At 53.3% G+C, this 15,472-nt stretch overlaps 1 protein-coding gene across 14 annotated transcripts in view; it reads left to right on the plus strand.

The window, feature by feature from the left end:
- PLEKHA7 (pleckstrin homology domain containing A7) overlaps nucleotides 1–15,472 on the plus strand; it is a 273,292-nt gene that overhangs the window by 256,887 nt on the left and 933 nt on the right. For 8 of the 14 annotated variants that reach the window (XM_069738520.1, XM_069738521.1, XM_069738523.1 and 5 more), the window contains 4 exons: nucleotides 9,217–9,378; nucleotides 9,636–9,769; nucleotides 9,858–10,000; nucleotides 10,862–10,965. In XM_069738520.1, coding sequence (XP_069594621.1) covers nucleotides 9,217–9,378; nucleotides 9,636–9,769; nucleotides 9,858–10,000; nucleotides 10,862–10,944 — 522 coding nt within the window. In that variant the 3' untranslated portion in view covers nucleotides 10,945–10,965. The remainder of the gene's footprint in view (nucleotides 1–9,216; nucleotides 9,379–9,635; nucleotides 9,770–9,857; nucleotides 10,001–10,861; nucleotides 10,966–15,472) is intronic. The other 6 variants (XM_069738522.1, XM_069738524.1, XM_069738530.1 and 3 more) reach the window with 1 other exon arrangement.

Genomic DNA, 15,472 nt, shown 5'->3' on the forward strand with positions numbered 1-15,472 from the left:
CGTTGGAGTCAGAGGTTCGAGATCTCCAAAAAAAGGGGGTTCTCGTTAAAGTACCTACGGAGGAACAAGGTACGGGGTTTTACTCCCCTTTATTCCTGGTAAAGAAGCCAGATGGATCTTATCGTACCATCATCAATCTGAAGGGCCTGAATGTATTCCTGCTGGTCCCATCCTTTAAAATGGAATCTGTGAAGTCGGCAATAAAGCTTCTTTTTCACAATTGCTTCATGGTTGTCTTAGATCTGAAAGACGCCTATTATCATGTCCCGATACATGCAACTCATCAGCGCTTTCTCAGGGTGGCGATTTCTCTTGCCGGCACAGTGGAGCACTTTCAATATCGGGCACTCCCCTTTGGTGTTGCAGTCGCACCTCGGGTGTTCACTAAGATTATGGTGGAGGTTATGGCACACCTTCATGAGCAAAATATACTAATAATTCCCTATCTGGATGATTTATTGATCGTTGGGCGCTCAGAGGTACACTGTAAAGAACAGTTGGGGAAAGTGATGGCGGCGTTACACAACTTAGGATGGATTATCAATCTCAAAAAGTCGCGTCTTCAGCCCTCAACATCACAGCAGTTCTTGGGTCTTACTGTGGATTCAGCTCAGCAGGAATGTCGCCTGCCAGACTCAAAAGTTGATACTATTCACCGGCTGGCCTCCAGGGCAATTAGTAATCCCGTAGTTTCCCTAAGAAGTGCTATGTCACTCTTAGGTTCACTTACTTCTTGTTTTCCGGCGGTGATGTGGGCACAGTTTCACTCCAGGGCTCTGCAATGGGATGTTCTGCATAATTTTCGGCGTCTGGGCGCTAACCTTGACAAAAAATTTTCCCTATCTGTAGAGGCCACGGGTTCACTAAGGTGGTGGACACACATCCCTAATCTGCGTAAAGGGGTACCTTGGACATATCATATATCACGGGTAATAACGGATGCTAGCCCCACGGGGTGGGGAGCACACTGGGAGGGCAATTGCATTCAGGGTCTGTGGTCCCATTCTGAGCGAGACACGTCCTCCAATCTGAAGGAATTGATGGCGGTGGAACGCGCCTTAGATAGGTTCCTTATACCTCTGCAGGGTAGACATGTTAGGATACTCTCTGACAACCAGGTGACCGTTGCTTATGTGAACCACCAAGGAGGTACACGGTCTAGGTCATTAATGAACGTTACAAATCATATCTTTCAGATGGCCGAAAATCACCTGCTCTCCCTTACGGCCCTTCATATAAAGGGAAATCTAAATACCATGGCCGATTACTTAAGCCGCAACGAGCTCAGACAAGGGGACTGGTCTCTAAAACCGGCTGTCTTCAATCAGATCGTGCGGTTGTGGGGATGTCCAGAGATAGATCTGTTTGCCAGTCGAGGAAACAAGAAACTCCATCAATTCTGTTCCCTAGACCCAAGGGACAACCCGTACGCAGTCGACGCTCTTCTGATCCCCTGGAATTTCAATCTCGCCTACGCTTTCCCTCCTCTGAATCTCATTCCTATAGTTCTGAGGAAAATTCCCGAAGACGGAGCCCGAGTGGTTTTAATAGCCCCATTCTGGCCCAGAAGGTCTTGGTTCCCATGGTTGAGAAGCATGTCCATTTCCCAACCATGGATCCTCCCAGATATACCGGACCTCCTTTCCCAGGGTCCAGTCTTCCATCCACGAGTAACCAACTTGCACCTGACAGCGTGGAACTTGAGAGGTCACTTCTGAAAGGAAAGGGATTCTCCCAGAATCTTGTAAATACTCTACTTAAAAGTAGGAAAGCCTCCACGACTAGCATTTATGTTAGGGTATGGAGGAAGTTCCTATCAAGTTCAGGAGCACAAATCGATCAAAAACCTGATATTGCTCAGATCCTAGAATTTTTACAGAAGGGCCTAGAGTTAGGCTTAGCCACCAGCACCCTTAGAGTTCAGGTTTCAGCTCTAGGGGCACTATATAATTCCAACATAGCCAGTAATCACTGGATAACAAGGTTTTTCAAAGCGGTCACCAGATCCAGGCCGGTTGTTAAACAGAGAATAGTTCCATGGGACCTAAATCTTGTGCTCTCAGCTCTAACACAAGCTCCGTTCGAGCCTATTGACTCTGTCCCGATCAAGATCCTGTCGGTCAAAACAGCCCTCTTAGTTGCTCTTACATCGGCAAGAAGGGTTAGTGATCTTCAGGCATTATCCAGGCAACGTCCATATATGCAATTTTTGGAAGATAGAGTGGTGATGAGGCCTGACCCTTTTTATCTTCCAAAGGTTGCCTCAAAATTTCATAGATCCCAGGAGGTGATCCTACCTTCATTTTGTCCTAATCCCTCTAACAATAAGGAGCAGAGATTTCATTGTTTGGACGTACGTAGGTGCCTTCTTAAATACATTTCAGTAACAGACACCTGGAAAAAAGACCACGCATTATTTTTATCCTACCAGGGGGTTAGGAAGGGACTTAGAGTATCAAAAAATACCCTAGCCAGATGGATTAGGGAGGCGATATCTCTTGCTTATACCGCAGGTGGCGTGGAGATTCCAGAAGGTATAAAGGCTCACTCCACTCGTGCGGTAGCCACATCCTGGGCTGAGAGAGCAGAAGTATCGATTGAGGACATCTGTAAGGCGGCCACATGGTCTTCTCCATCCACCTTTCTTAGACACTATAGATTAGATCTAGGTGGCTCCTCCGACCTCACGTTTGGGAGAAGGGTGCTGGAAGCTATTATCCCTCCCTAGTCACCTTTTCACTTCTCTGAAAGTCTCTCGTTGTGCTGTCATGGCGACTGAATAAATACGTACGCTACTCACCTGGTAGCGGTGTTTTTTCAGGAGCCATGACAGCACCCTTATATTCCCTACCCTCTTTGTTTATGGGTTCAACACTTCCTTTAGAAAATTCCTAAGTTTATTCACTGGGTGAATTGTACCATATATTAATATTGTTTATGTGCTACTAACCTAGAAGGTCCTTTCATACTCTGTAAACCAACTGGCGGGTGAGTGAGGTGCCGCCCTTTTATGTCTGAGGTTTCCTGTCCCTGAAGGGCGGATCCCCTCTCTCGTTGTGCTGTCATGGCTCCTGAAAAAACACCGCTACCAGGTGAGTAGCGTACGTATTTTCTCCTTCAAACGTTGCTTTCGTCACAGAATGTTCCTTTGCCGCAATTCCAGCATTGCAGACCTTTGGCATTCTAGCAGTTAATTTGCGGAGGTAATCTGGAGACTTTTCCACCCATGCTTCCAGAAGCCCCTCCACAAGTTGGTTTGGTTGATGGGCACTTTTTTTTACCATACGGTCAAGCTGCTCCCTCAACAGCTCAATGGGGTTGAGATCCGGTGACTGTGCTGGCCGCTCCATTACAGATAGAATACCAGCTGCCGGCTTCTTCCCTAAATAGTTCTTGCATAATTTGGAGGTGGCTTTGGGTCATTGTCCTGTTGTAGGATGAAATTGGCTCCAATCAAGCGCTCCAAACACCTCAAACTTGGATTCGTCTGTCCATAACACTTTTTTCCAATCTTCCTCTGTCCAATGTCTGTGTTCTTTTGCCCATATTAATCTTTTCCTTTTATTAGCCAGTCTCCCGGAGTCGCCTCTTCACTGTAGATGTTGGCACTGGCGTTTTGCGTGTACTATTTAATGAAGCTGCCGGTTGAGGACCTGTGAGGCGTCGATTTCTCAAACTACAGACTCTAATGTACTTGTCTTGTTGCTCAGTTGTGCAGCAGGGCCTCACACTGCTCTTTCTACTCTGGTTAGAGCCTGTTTGTGCTCTCCTCTGAAGGGAGTAGTACACACAGTTGTAGGAAGTTTTCAGTTTCTTGGCAATTTCTCGCATGGAATAGCCTTCATTTCTAAGAACAAGAATAGTCTGTCGAGTTTCACATGAAAGTTCTTTTTTTCTGGCCATTTTGAGAGTTTAATGGAACCAACAAATGTAATGCTCCAGATTCTCAACTAGCTCAAAGGAAGGTCAGGTTTATAGGTTCTCTAATCAGCCAAACTGTTTTCAGCTGAGTTAACATACTTGCACAAGGGTTTTCAACAGTATTCTAACCATCCATTAGCCTTCTTACACAGTTAGCAAACACAAAGTACCATAAGAACACTGGAGTGATGGTTGTTGGAAATGGGCCTCTATACACCTATGAAGATATTGCATTGCAAACCAAACGTTTGCAGCTAGAATAGTCATTTACCACATTAACAATGTATAGTGTATTTCTGAATCGGTTAATGTTAGCTTCATTGGAAAAAAACTGTGATTTTCTTTCAAAAATAAGGAAATTTCTAAATGACCCCAAACTTTTACATGGTAGACATGGTAGTGTACATATAGATAGATATATACAGGAGCTTATATACAGGAGCTTCTCACACAATCAGAATATCATCAAAAAGTGAATTTATTTCAGTTCTTCAATGCAAAAAGTGACTCTCATCTATTCTATAGAGTCATTACACACAGTGATCTATTTCACGTGTTTATTTCTGTTAATGTTGATGATTATGGCTTACAACCAATGAAACACAAAGTCATAATCTCAGTAAATTAGAATAATTAACAATAAACACCTGTAAAGGCTCCTAAGTGTATATAAAGGTCCCTTAGTCTGTTTCAGTAGCTCCACAATCATGGGGAAGACTGCGGACCTGACAGATGTCCAGAAGGTGTCACTGACACACTCCACAAGGAGGGGAAGACACAAAGATCATTGGTAAAGAAGCCGGCTGTTCACACAGTGCTGGATCCAAGAATATTAATGGAAAGTGGAGTGGAAAGAAAACGTGTGGTAGAGAAAGGTGCACAAGCAACCGGGATAACCGCAGCCTGGAAAGGATTGTTAAGAAAAGGCCATTCACAAATATGGGTGAGATTCACACACCGTGGACTGCTGCTGGGGTCATTGCTTCACCACACACAGACGTGTCCAGGACATGGGCGACAAGTGTCACATTCCTTGTGTCAGCCACTCACGACCAATAGACAACGCCAGAAGCCTCTTACCTGGGCCACGGAGAAAAAGAACCGGACTGGTGTCAGGGGTCCAAGGTGTTGTGTTCAGATGAAAGTAAATTCTGCATTTCATTTGGAAATCCAGGTCCCAGAGTCTGGAGGAAGAGTGGAGAGGCCACAATCCAAGCTGCTGAGGTCTGGTGTGAGGTCTCCACAATCAGTGATGGTTTGAGGAGCCATGTCATCTGCTGGTGTAGGTCCACTGTGTGTTATCAAGACCAAAGTCAGCGCAGCCGTCTACCAGGACATTGTAGAGCACTTCATGCTTCCCTCTGCCGAGAAGCTTCTTGGAGATGGAAATGTAATTCTCCAGCAGGACTTGGCAAACAAAATTCAATGGAGCCCTCAAATGGCACAATTTGTAGCCCACAGATAGATGAGGTGTCTGACGGCGATAGCCCACTTTCAAATATGTGGCCTGTATTTTTTTTTTTGACCAGTAAAATTGTGTCAATAAGTAGGCTAAAACACAACAAAAACAATTTGACCCGTGTGGCAGGCAAAACCCCGTGGAAAAATATCTGCCCAGTAGCTAAATATTTTTCTAGCAGGAAAATGGTGTCAAAAAATTGTATAAGACACTTCAAAAACTTTTTTACAGCACCACAAAAATGGCAGAATTTTCTGCGCACTCACATGTGATCGCTGGGACACGCAAACCTGTTATAGATTTGTATTCTGCAGTCCCAAAAACCAAATGGAGAAAATAAACACGTGCTCTGGAATAATATAATCAGGAGTAAGATGCAAAAAAAAAATGATTCCTGCCCACTGATACCTGGGGCGGTGTATATACGGTAAATATCTGTAATAGGCGGCTGCAGACAGTAATGGAATAGACCCTCTTGCTGTATGCAATGAAGTATGCCACATACAATGTCTGCCTAGCACTGAAAACTATATACTCACATACAGCGCCTGCCTACCTAGCACTGATAACTATATACTCGCATACAGCGCCTGCCTACCTAGCACTGATAACTATATACTCGCATACAGCGCCTGCCTCACTAGCAGTGATAACTATATACTCACATACAATGTCTGCCTACCTAGCAGTGATAACTATATACTCAGTGTCTGCCTCACTAGCACTGATAATTATATACTCACATACAGCGCCTGCCTACCTAGCACTGATAACTGTATACTCACATACAATGTCTGCCTACCTAGCAGTGATAACTATATACTCACATACAGCGCCTGCCTACCTAGCAGTGATAACTATATACTCACATACAGGGCATGCCTACCTAGCACTGATAACTATATACTCGCATACAGCGCCTGCCTCACTAGCACTGATAACTATATACTCACATACAGCGCCTGCCTACCTAGCAGTGATAACTATATACTCAGTGTCTGCCTCACTAGCACTGATAACTATATACTCGCATACAGCGCCTGCCTCACTAGCACTGATAACTATATACTCACATACAGCGCCTGCCTACCTAGCACTGATAACTATATACTCGCATACAGCGCCTGCCTACCTAGCAGTGATAACTATATACTCACATACAGCGCCTGCCTACCTAGCACTGATAACTATATACTCACATACAGCGCCTGCCTACCTAGCACTGATCTCTATATACCACGTAATTAGTCCTCAGAAGGACTGTTGGTTTAGATGGATTTATGTTTTCAACATGGTATACCCACACTCACTTTGAAACCCCCAAATCTTATCCTAGCTCAGCAGCTCTCCCTACACTGTCTGATTCCGGAGCGGACTGTGCCGAGCATGGCGGCGCCAGGTCTGACCTGATGACGCTCTGCGGCCAGCCAGTCACTGTAATGCCACAACCAACAGGGCTGCGGCATTACAGTGTGTGGCAGACAATCACTACATGTTGATTGGCGCTCTTAAGAGCACCAAACATGCAGGGCGGTGACCCAAACTTCCGCCGAACAACCCCGGAAATGCTCGGCGCTTGCCGAACACCACGAGTATAGCAATGCTCGGGCGAGTATTGAGCATTACCGAGTATGCTCACTCATCACTAGTGCTAATCTATCATCGAGGAGTCTGAGATACAACAAATCTGCTGTAATATTGGCGATCTGTTATCGGGGAGTCTGTGATACAACAAATCTGTTGTAATATTGATGCTGATTTGTTATGACACTGCCAAAAGTACCAATACCTGGTGTACAAACAAAAGTATCACTGGGCTGGATTGGCAGCAAATTTGTCTGACCTTAACCCCATAGAGAATCTATGGATATTGTCAAGAGGAAGATGAGACACCAGACCCAACAATGCAGACGAGCTGAAAGCTGCTATCAAAGCAACCTGGGCTTCCATAGCCCCTCAGCAGCGCCACAGGCTGATCGCCTCCATGCCACGCCGCATTGCTGCAGGAATTGATGCACAAGTATTGAGTGCAGTTAGTATTGAACAGACATTTCAGTAGGGAACATTTCGGATTTTACAATCATTTTTCAAGCTGGTGCTATAAAGTATTCTAATTTACTGAGATAATGACTTTTGGGTTTTCATTGGCTGTAAGCCATAATCATCAACATTAACAGAAATAAAATAGAGCCATTATACACAGAGTGATCTAATACATGAGTGTCACTTTCTGTATTGAAGAACTGAAATAAACTCACTTTTTGATTATATTTAGTGAGAAGCATTTGTATGTGTGTGTGTGTGTGTGTGTGTGTGTGTGTGTGTGTGTGTGTGTGTGTGTGTGTATGTATATATATATATATATACACACAAACACACATATATACACACACACACATATATACACACACACACATATATATATATATATATATATATATACACACACACACACACACACACACACACACACACACACACACACACACACACACACACAGATATATATATCACACATACACACACGTGTCCACAATGCATCATAGTTGGGTTTGATAAGATCCCCCTATGTATCTGCCCCCTCAGGATTGCTCTCTTTAACCCTTTGCATGATTTTTTTTATAATGTTTTTTTTTTTTAAATATAATTTTGTGTTGGGATTTGGAAAACAAATTTCCTGACTTTCATTTCCTTATATTTAAAAAAAAAATTCTCTAAATAAAATGTGAGGCCAAGCTGCAGGAGGAAGGTTGGAGGGAGGCTGCACAGTGCCGGAGGACTGTATGGGATCTATAGTCCGCTGCAGAGTCCCCCCAGATCCGGTTCAGTTGCCCTCTTCCCTCCAGAAATTTTGGAGTTCTGTCTCTTTCCAGGGCCAGCTCCCATATGTGTTGTCAGCATCCCTCTCCGCCTTCCACATGGCTGTACCCCTGCGGGTAGATGCAGCAGAGATAAGTGATAACCCCACTGACTGCTCTGCAGGTCCTGACCGCCGTGCACTGACTGCTCTGCAGGCGTTGAACGCTCTGCACTGACTGCTCCCCAGGGGCTGAACGCCATGCACTGACTGCTGCGCAGGCGCTGACTGCTCCGCAGGCGCTGACGGCCCTGCACTGACTGCTCCCCAGGGGCTGAACGCTCTGCACTGACTGCTCCCCAGGGGCTGAACGCCGTGCACTGACTGCTGCGCAGGCGCTGACGGCCCTGCACTGACTGCTCCCCAGGGGCTGAACGCTCTGCACTGACTGCTCCCCAGGGGCTGAACGCCGTGCACTGACTGCTGCGCAGGCGCTGACTGCTCCGCAGGCGCTGACGGCCCTGCACTGACTGCTCCCCAGGGGCTGAACGCCCTGCACTGACTGCTGCGCAGGCGCTGACGGCCCTGCACTGACTGCTCCCCAGGGGCTGAACGCCCTGCACTGACTGCTGCGCAGGCGCTGACTGCTCCGCAGGCGCTGACGGCCCTGCACTGACTGCTCCCCAGGGGCTGAACGCTCTGCACTGACTGCTCCCCAGGGGCTGAACGCCGTGCACTGACTGCTGCGCAGGCGCTGACTGCTCCGCAGGCGCTGACGGCCCTGCACTGACTGCTCCCCAGGGGCTGAACGCCCTGCACTGACTGCTGCGCAGGCGCTGACGGCCCTGCACTGACTGCTCCCCAGGGGCTGAACGCCCTGCACTGACTGCTGCGCAGGCGCTGACTGCTCCGCAGGCGCTGACGGCCCTGCACTGACTGCTCCGCAGGGGACGTCCTGTGGATGTGCAATGCTGGTGACTGAAAATGGCTGTTCAGAATGGGAGGGCAGATGATTAACGCGTTTTATGTCCGTTGTCAGTGGAAACGAGAGCAGGACTTTGATTTCCAGCTACTAGAGAAGGCGGCGCGGGATGTGGAGGACCGAGAGAAGGAAGATCAAGAATGGGTGCACGCCAGGGCCATTCACGTCACCGAGCTGGACCTGGAGCCCCAGGACTACGACCTGGACATCAGCAAAGAGGTAAGAGATCCCCTGGAGTGCAAGATTATGTCCTTCCTCCTCGCATGAAGTCTTCCTCTGCTGCAGAGGCTGTCCCATCACATTGTCGCCATCCCAGGACAACATGCGACCCCCTCACCCTCGTATTTTCTTTGTGTTAAATCAGTTCTTCTGGTGTCGTGAGAATGGCTGCCGTTCCCTCAAAAAGCTCAATTTCCACAATGTCACCAAACGATGTGTCCGAAGTTCTCAGCAGCGGTCACTTTTCTTGTTCACAGTTATCGACACCGGACAAGGTGGAAATTCCAGAGAGATACGTAGACTTAGACCCAGAGGACCCTCCGAGCAGAGAGGAGCAGGAGGCGAGATACCGGAGGGTGGAGAAGATCAAGAACATCCTGACCCGATCCAGGTCATTGCCACAAAACTTCCTCACGTTCCTCAAGTTACATCTCGTCATTAATCCAAACCGTCCAGCTCATATCTCTTATCCTCCCCAGTGTCCACAACCTACAGCCGGCGGCACTTCCAGAAGAAACTGCTCCAGCAGACCTCGACCTGCAGATGCAAGAGCAGGAGAGGATGATCACCATCTCATATGCCCTCGCTTCTGAGGCCTCACATCGCAGCAAACAAGTGGCAGGTAACAGAAACTTACTGTAGAGCTGCACTCACTATTCTGCTGGTGCAGTCACTGTGCACATACATTACATTACTGATCCTGAGTTACCTCCTGTATTATACTCCAGAGCTGCACTCACTATTCTGCTGGTGCAGTCACTGTGTACATACATTACATTACTGATCCGGAGTTACCTCCTATATTATACTCCAGAGCTGCACTCACTATTCTGCTGGTGCAGTCGCTGTGTACATACATTACATTACTGATCCTGAGTTACATCCTGTATTATACTCCAGAGCTGCACTCACTATTCTGCTGGTGCAGTCACTGTGCACATACATTACATTACTGATCCTGAGTTACCTCCTGTATTATACTCCAGAGCTGCACTCACTATTCTGCTGGTGCAGTCGCTGTGTACATACATTACATTACTGATCCTGAGTTACATCCTGTATTATACTCCAGAGCTGCACTCACTATTCTGCTGGTGCAGTCACTGTGTACATACATTACATTACTGATCCTGAGTTACATCCTGCATTATACTCCAGAGCTGCACTCACTATTCTGCTGGTGCAGTCACTGTGCACATACATTACTGATCCTGAGTTACATCCTGCATTATACTCCAGAGCTGCACTCACTATTCTGCTGGTGCAGTCACTGTGTACATACATTACATTACATTACTGATCCTGAGTTACATCCTGCATTATACTCCAGAGCTGCACTCACTATTCTGCTGGTGCAGTCACTGTGTACATACATTACTGATCCTGAGTTACATCCTGCATTATACTCCAGAGCTGCACTCAATATTCTGCTGGTGTATTATATAACGCCTCCGATTGTCTAATTCTGTGTGGATCTTTGCAGCCGGACCACTGGTCTTGGGGTGCGTCTCCCACCGGCCAGCCGCTCCCCTCCTCCACAGTCGGATGTACTACAGCATTGTATGAGAAGCACGGACGTAAAATGAGGTGTGGAGCATGCTGGGTAATGTGTATGATGTAGAGAGGAAGCAGTGAGCACCAGTGAGGCCCGACACCGAGCCTCACCCATCATGTAGCAGGAGAGGGCGTTGACCTGGTATTACCCGCTCCCCATGACCGTGAGGGGAGTCAACCCCGAAACGTCTGCACCACGTAACTGAGGCGCCGACCCCGTAACGTCCATACCCCGTGAGGCGCCGACCCCGTAATATTTGCACTGTGACTGAGCCACTGACCCTGTAAGGTCCTCACCCAGTTACCGTCAAACTGCATTCCTCGAGGGCCGCAAACCATGCGTGTTTTCAGGATTTCCTTAGCTTTGCACAAGGTGCTGTAATCATTGTGTGTAGGTGATAAAATTATCACCTGTGCAGTACAAGGAAATCCTGAAAACATCACCTGTTTGCAGCCCTCGAGGAATGCAGTTTGACACCCCTGCCGTAGAGGCGCAGACCCCGTAACATTCACACAGCGTAACTGAGGCGCTGACCCCATAATGTTCTCACCCAGTTACCATGAGAAGCGCTGATCCTGTAACGTCCACAACCCGTGACTGAGGCGCAGACCCAGTAACGTCTGCACCCTGTTATCGATGTAGGAGGAAAGTTGCCGCTGCCTCCTCTCAGAGAATGTGATCAGTGTTTGCCTGCATGGACGTGTTGTGTTTGGCGTTGGAGCGCAAGCCTGTGCTGGGCGGGAAGGAGGAGAGCGTGAGCCCTGGGCTGGAAGGAGCGCATGGCCTGGGTGGGAAGGAGGTGAGCGTGGCCTGAGCGGGGAGGAGGAGAGCGTGGCCTGGGCGGAAAGGAGGAGAGCGTGGCCTGGGCGGGAAGGAGGAGAGCGTGGCCCGGGCGGGAAGGAGGAGAGCGTGGCCCGGGCGGGAAGGAGGAGAGCGTGGCCCGGGCGGGAAGGAGGGGAGCGAGGACGGGAAGGAAGGAGAAAGAGGCCTGGGCTGGAAGGAGGTGAGCGTGGCCTGGGCGGGAAGGAGGTGAGCGTGGCCTGGGCGGGAAGGAGGAGAGCGTGGCCCGGGCGGGAAGGAGGAGAGCGTGGCCCGGGCGGGAAGGAGGAGAGCGTGGCCCGGGCGGGAAGGAGGAGAGCGTGGCCCGGGCGGGAAGGAGGGGAGCGTGGCCCGGGCGGGAAGGAGGAGAGCGTGGCCTGGGTGGGAAGGAGAGCGTGGCCTGGGCGGGAAGGAGAAAGAGGCCTGGGCTGGAAGGAGGGGAGCATGGCCTGGGCGGGAAGGAGAAAAAGGCCTGGGCGGGAAGGAGGGGAGCGTGGCCTGGGCGGGAAGGAGGGGAGCGTGGCCTGGGCGGGAAGGAGAAAGAGGCCTGGGCTGGAAGGAGGGAGCGAGGCTGAGCGCGAAGGAGGAGAGCGCGAGACCTGAGCTGCAACGAGGAGAGCGAGGCCTGGGCGGGAAGGGAGCGAGGCTGAGCGGGAAGGAGGAGAGTGAGGCCTGGGCGGGAAGGAGAGCGAGGCCTACACAGGAAGGAGGAGAGCGCGAGGCCTGGGCGGGAAGGAGGGGAGCGTGGCCCGGGCGGGAAGGAGGGGAGCGAGGACGGGAAGGAAGGGAGCGAGGCCTGGAAGAAGGAGAAAGAGGCCTGGGCTGGAAGGAGGGGAGCGTGGCCTTGGCGGGAAGGAGGTGATCGTGGCCTGGGCGGGAAGGAGGAGAGCGAGGCCTGGGCGGAAAGGAGGAGAGCGTGGCCCGAGCGGAAAGGAGGAGAGCGTGGCCCGGGCGGGAAGGAGGAGAGCGTGGCCCGGGCGGGAAGGAGGAGAGCGTGGCCCGGGCGGGAAGGAGGAGAGCGTGGCCCGGGCGGGAAGGAGGAGAGCGTGGCCCGGGCGGGAAGGAGGAGAGCGTGGCCCGGGCGGGAAGGAGGAGAGCGTGGCCCGGGCGGGAAGGAGGAGAGCGTGGCCCGGGCGGGAAGGAGGAGAGCGTGGCCCGGGCGGGAAGGAGGAGAGCGTGGCCCGGGCGGGAAGGAGGAGAGCGTGGCCCGGGCGGGAAGGAGGAGAGCGTGGCCCGGGCGGGAAGGAGGAGAGCGTGGCCCGGGCGGGAAGGAAGGGAGCGAGGCCTGGAAGGAGGTGAGCGTGGCCTGGGCGGGAAGGAGGTGAGCGTGGCCTGGGCGGGAAGGAGGAGAGCGTGGCCTGGGCGGGAAGGAGGAGAGCGTGGCCTGGGCGGGAAGGAGGTGAGCGTGGCCTGGGCGGGAAGGAGAAAGAGGCCTGGGCTGGAAGGAGGGGAGCGTGGCCTGGGCGGGAAGGAGGGAAGCGAGGGAAGGAGAAAGAGGCCTGGGCTGGAAGGAGGTGAGTGTGGCCTGGGCGGGAAGGAGGGAAGCGAGGGAAGGAGAAAGAGGCCTGGGCTGGAAGGAGGGGAGCGTGGCCTGGGCTGGAAGGAGGGGAGCGTGGCCTGGGCGGGAAGGAGAACGAGGCCTGGGCGGGAAGGAGAACGAGGCCTGGGCGGGAAGGAGGGGAGCGTGGCCTGGGCGGGAAGGAGGAGAGCGTGGCCTGGGTGGGAAGGAGAGCGTGGCCTGGGCGGGAAGGAGAAAGAGGCCTGGGCTGGAAGGAGGGGAGCATGGCCTGGGCGGGAAGGAGAAAAAGGCCTGGGCGGGAAGGAGGGGAGCGTGGCCTGGGCGGGAAGGAGGAGAGCGTGGCCTGGGCGGGAAGGAGAAAGAGGCCTGGGCTGGAAGGAGGGGAGCATGGCCTGGGCGGGAAGGAGGGGAGCGTGGCCTGGGCGGGAAGGAGGGGAGCGTGGCCTGGGCGGGAAGGAGGGGAGCGTGGCCTGGGCGGGAAGGAGGGGAGCGTGGCCTGGGCGGGAAGGAGAAAGAGGCCTGGGCTGGAAGGAGGGAGCGAGGCTGAGCGCGAAGGAGGAGAGCGCGAGACCTGAGCTGCAACGAGGAGAGCGAGGCCTGGGCGGGAAGGGAGCGAGGCTGAGCGGGAAGGAGGAGAGTGAGGCCTGGGCGGGAAGGAGGGGAGCGTGGCCTGGGCGGGAAGGAGGGGAGCGTGGCCTGGGCGGGAAGGAGGGGAGCGTGGCCTGGGCGGGAAGGAGGGGAGCGTGGCCTGGGCGGGAAGGAGGAGAGCGTGGCCTGGGCGGAAAGGAGGAGAGCGTGGCCTGGGCGGAAAGGAGGAGAGCGTGGCCTGGGCGCGAAGGAGAACGAGGCCTGGGCGCGAAGGAGGAGAACGAGGCCTGGGCGGGAAGGAGGGGAGCGTGGCCTGGGCGGGAAGGAGGGGAGCGTGGCCTGGGCGGGAAGGAGGGGAGCGTGGCCTGGGCGGGAAGGAGGGGAGCGTGGCCTGGGCAGGAAGGAGAAAGAGGCCTGGGCTGGAAGGAGGGAGCGAGGCTGAGCGGGAAGGAGGAGAGCGCGAGACCTGGGCTGCAACGAGGAGAGCGAGGCCTGGGCGGGAAGGGAGCGAGGCTTAGCGGGAAGGAGGAGAGCGAGGCCTGGGCGGGAAGGAGAGCGAGGCCTACACCGGAAGGAGGAGAGCGCGAGGCCTGGACGGGAAGGAGAATGTGGCCTGGGCGGGAAGGAGGGGAGCGTGGCCTGGGCAGGAAGGAGAAAGAGGGCTGGAAGGAGGGAGCGAGGCTGAGCGGGAAGGAGGAGAGCGCGAGACCTGGGCTGCAACGAGGAGAGCGAGGCCTGGGCGGGAAGGAAGCGAGGCTTAGCGGGAAGGAGGAGAGCGAGGCCTGGGCGGGAAGGAGAGCGAGGCCTACACAGGAAGGAGGAGAGCGCGAGGCCTGGACGGGAAGGAGAATGTGGCCTGGGCGGGAAGGAGGGGAGCGTGGCCTGGGCAGGAAGGAGAAAGAGGCCTGGGCTGGAAGGAGGGAGCGAGGCTGAGCGGGAAGGAGGAGAGCGCGAGACCTGGGCTGCAACGAGGAGAGCGAGGCTTAGCGGGAAGGAGGAGAGCGAGGCCTGGGCGGGAAGGAGAGCGAGGCCTACACAGGAAGGAGGAGAGCGCGAGGCCTGGACGGGAAGGAGAATGTGGCCTGGGCGGGAAGGAGGGGAGCGTGGCCTGGGCGGGAAGGGGAAAGAGGCCTGGGCTGGAAGGAGGGGAGCGTAGCCTGGGCTGGAAGGAGGGGAGCGTGGCCTGGGCTGGAAGGAGGGGAGCGTGGCCTGGGTGGGAAGGAGGAGAGCGTGGCCTGGGCGGAAAGGAGGAGAACGAGGCCTGGGCGGCAAGGAGGAGAGCGTGGCCTGGGCGGAAAGGAGGAGAACGAGGCCTGGGCGGGGAGGAGAGCGTGGCGTGGACGGGAAGGAGGGGAGCGAAGGCGAGGAGGGGAGCGAGGCCTGGGCGGGGAGGAGGGGAGCGAGGCCTGGGCGGGGAGGAGGGGAGCGAGGCCTGGGCGGGGAGGAGGGGAGCGAGGCCTGGGCGGGGAGGAGGGGAGCGAGGCCTGGGCGGGGAGGAGGGGAGCGTGACCTGGGCGGGAAGGAGGGGGAGCGTGGCCTGGGCGGGAAGGAGGAGAGCGTGGCCTGGGCGGGAAGGAGGAGAGCGTGGCCTGGGCGGGAAGGAGGAGAGCGTG

This window comes from Ranitomeya imitator, chromosome 9 (assembly GCF_032444005.1).
Source record: "Ranitomeya imitator isolate aRanImi1 chromosome 9, aRanImi1.pri, whole genome shotgun sequence".
Lineage (NCBI taxonomy): Eukaryota > Metazoa > Chordata > Amphibia > Anura > Dendrobatidae > Ranitomeya > Ranitomeya imitator.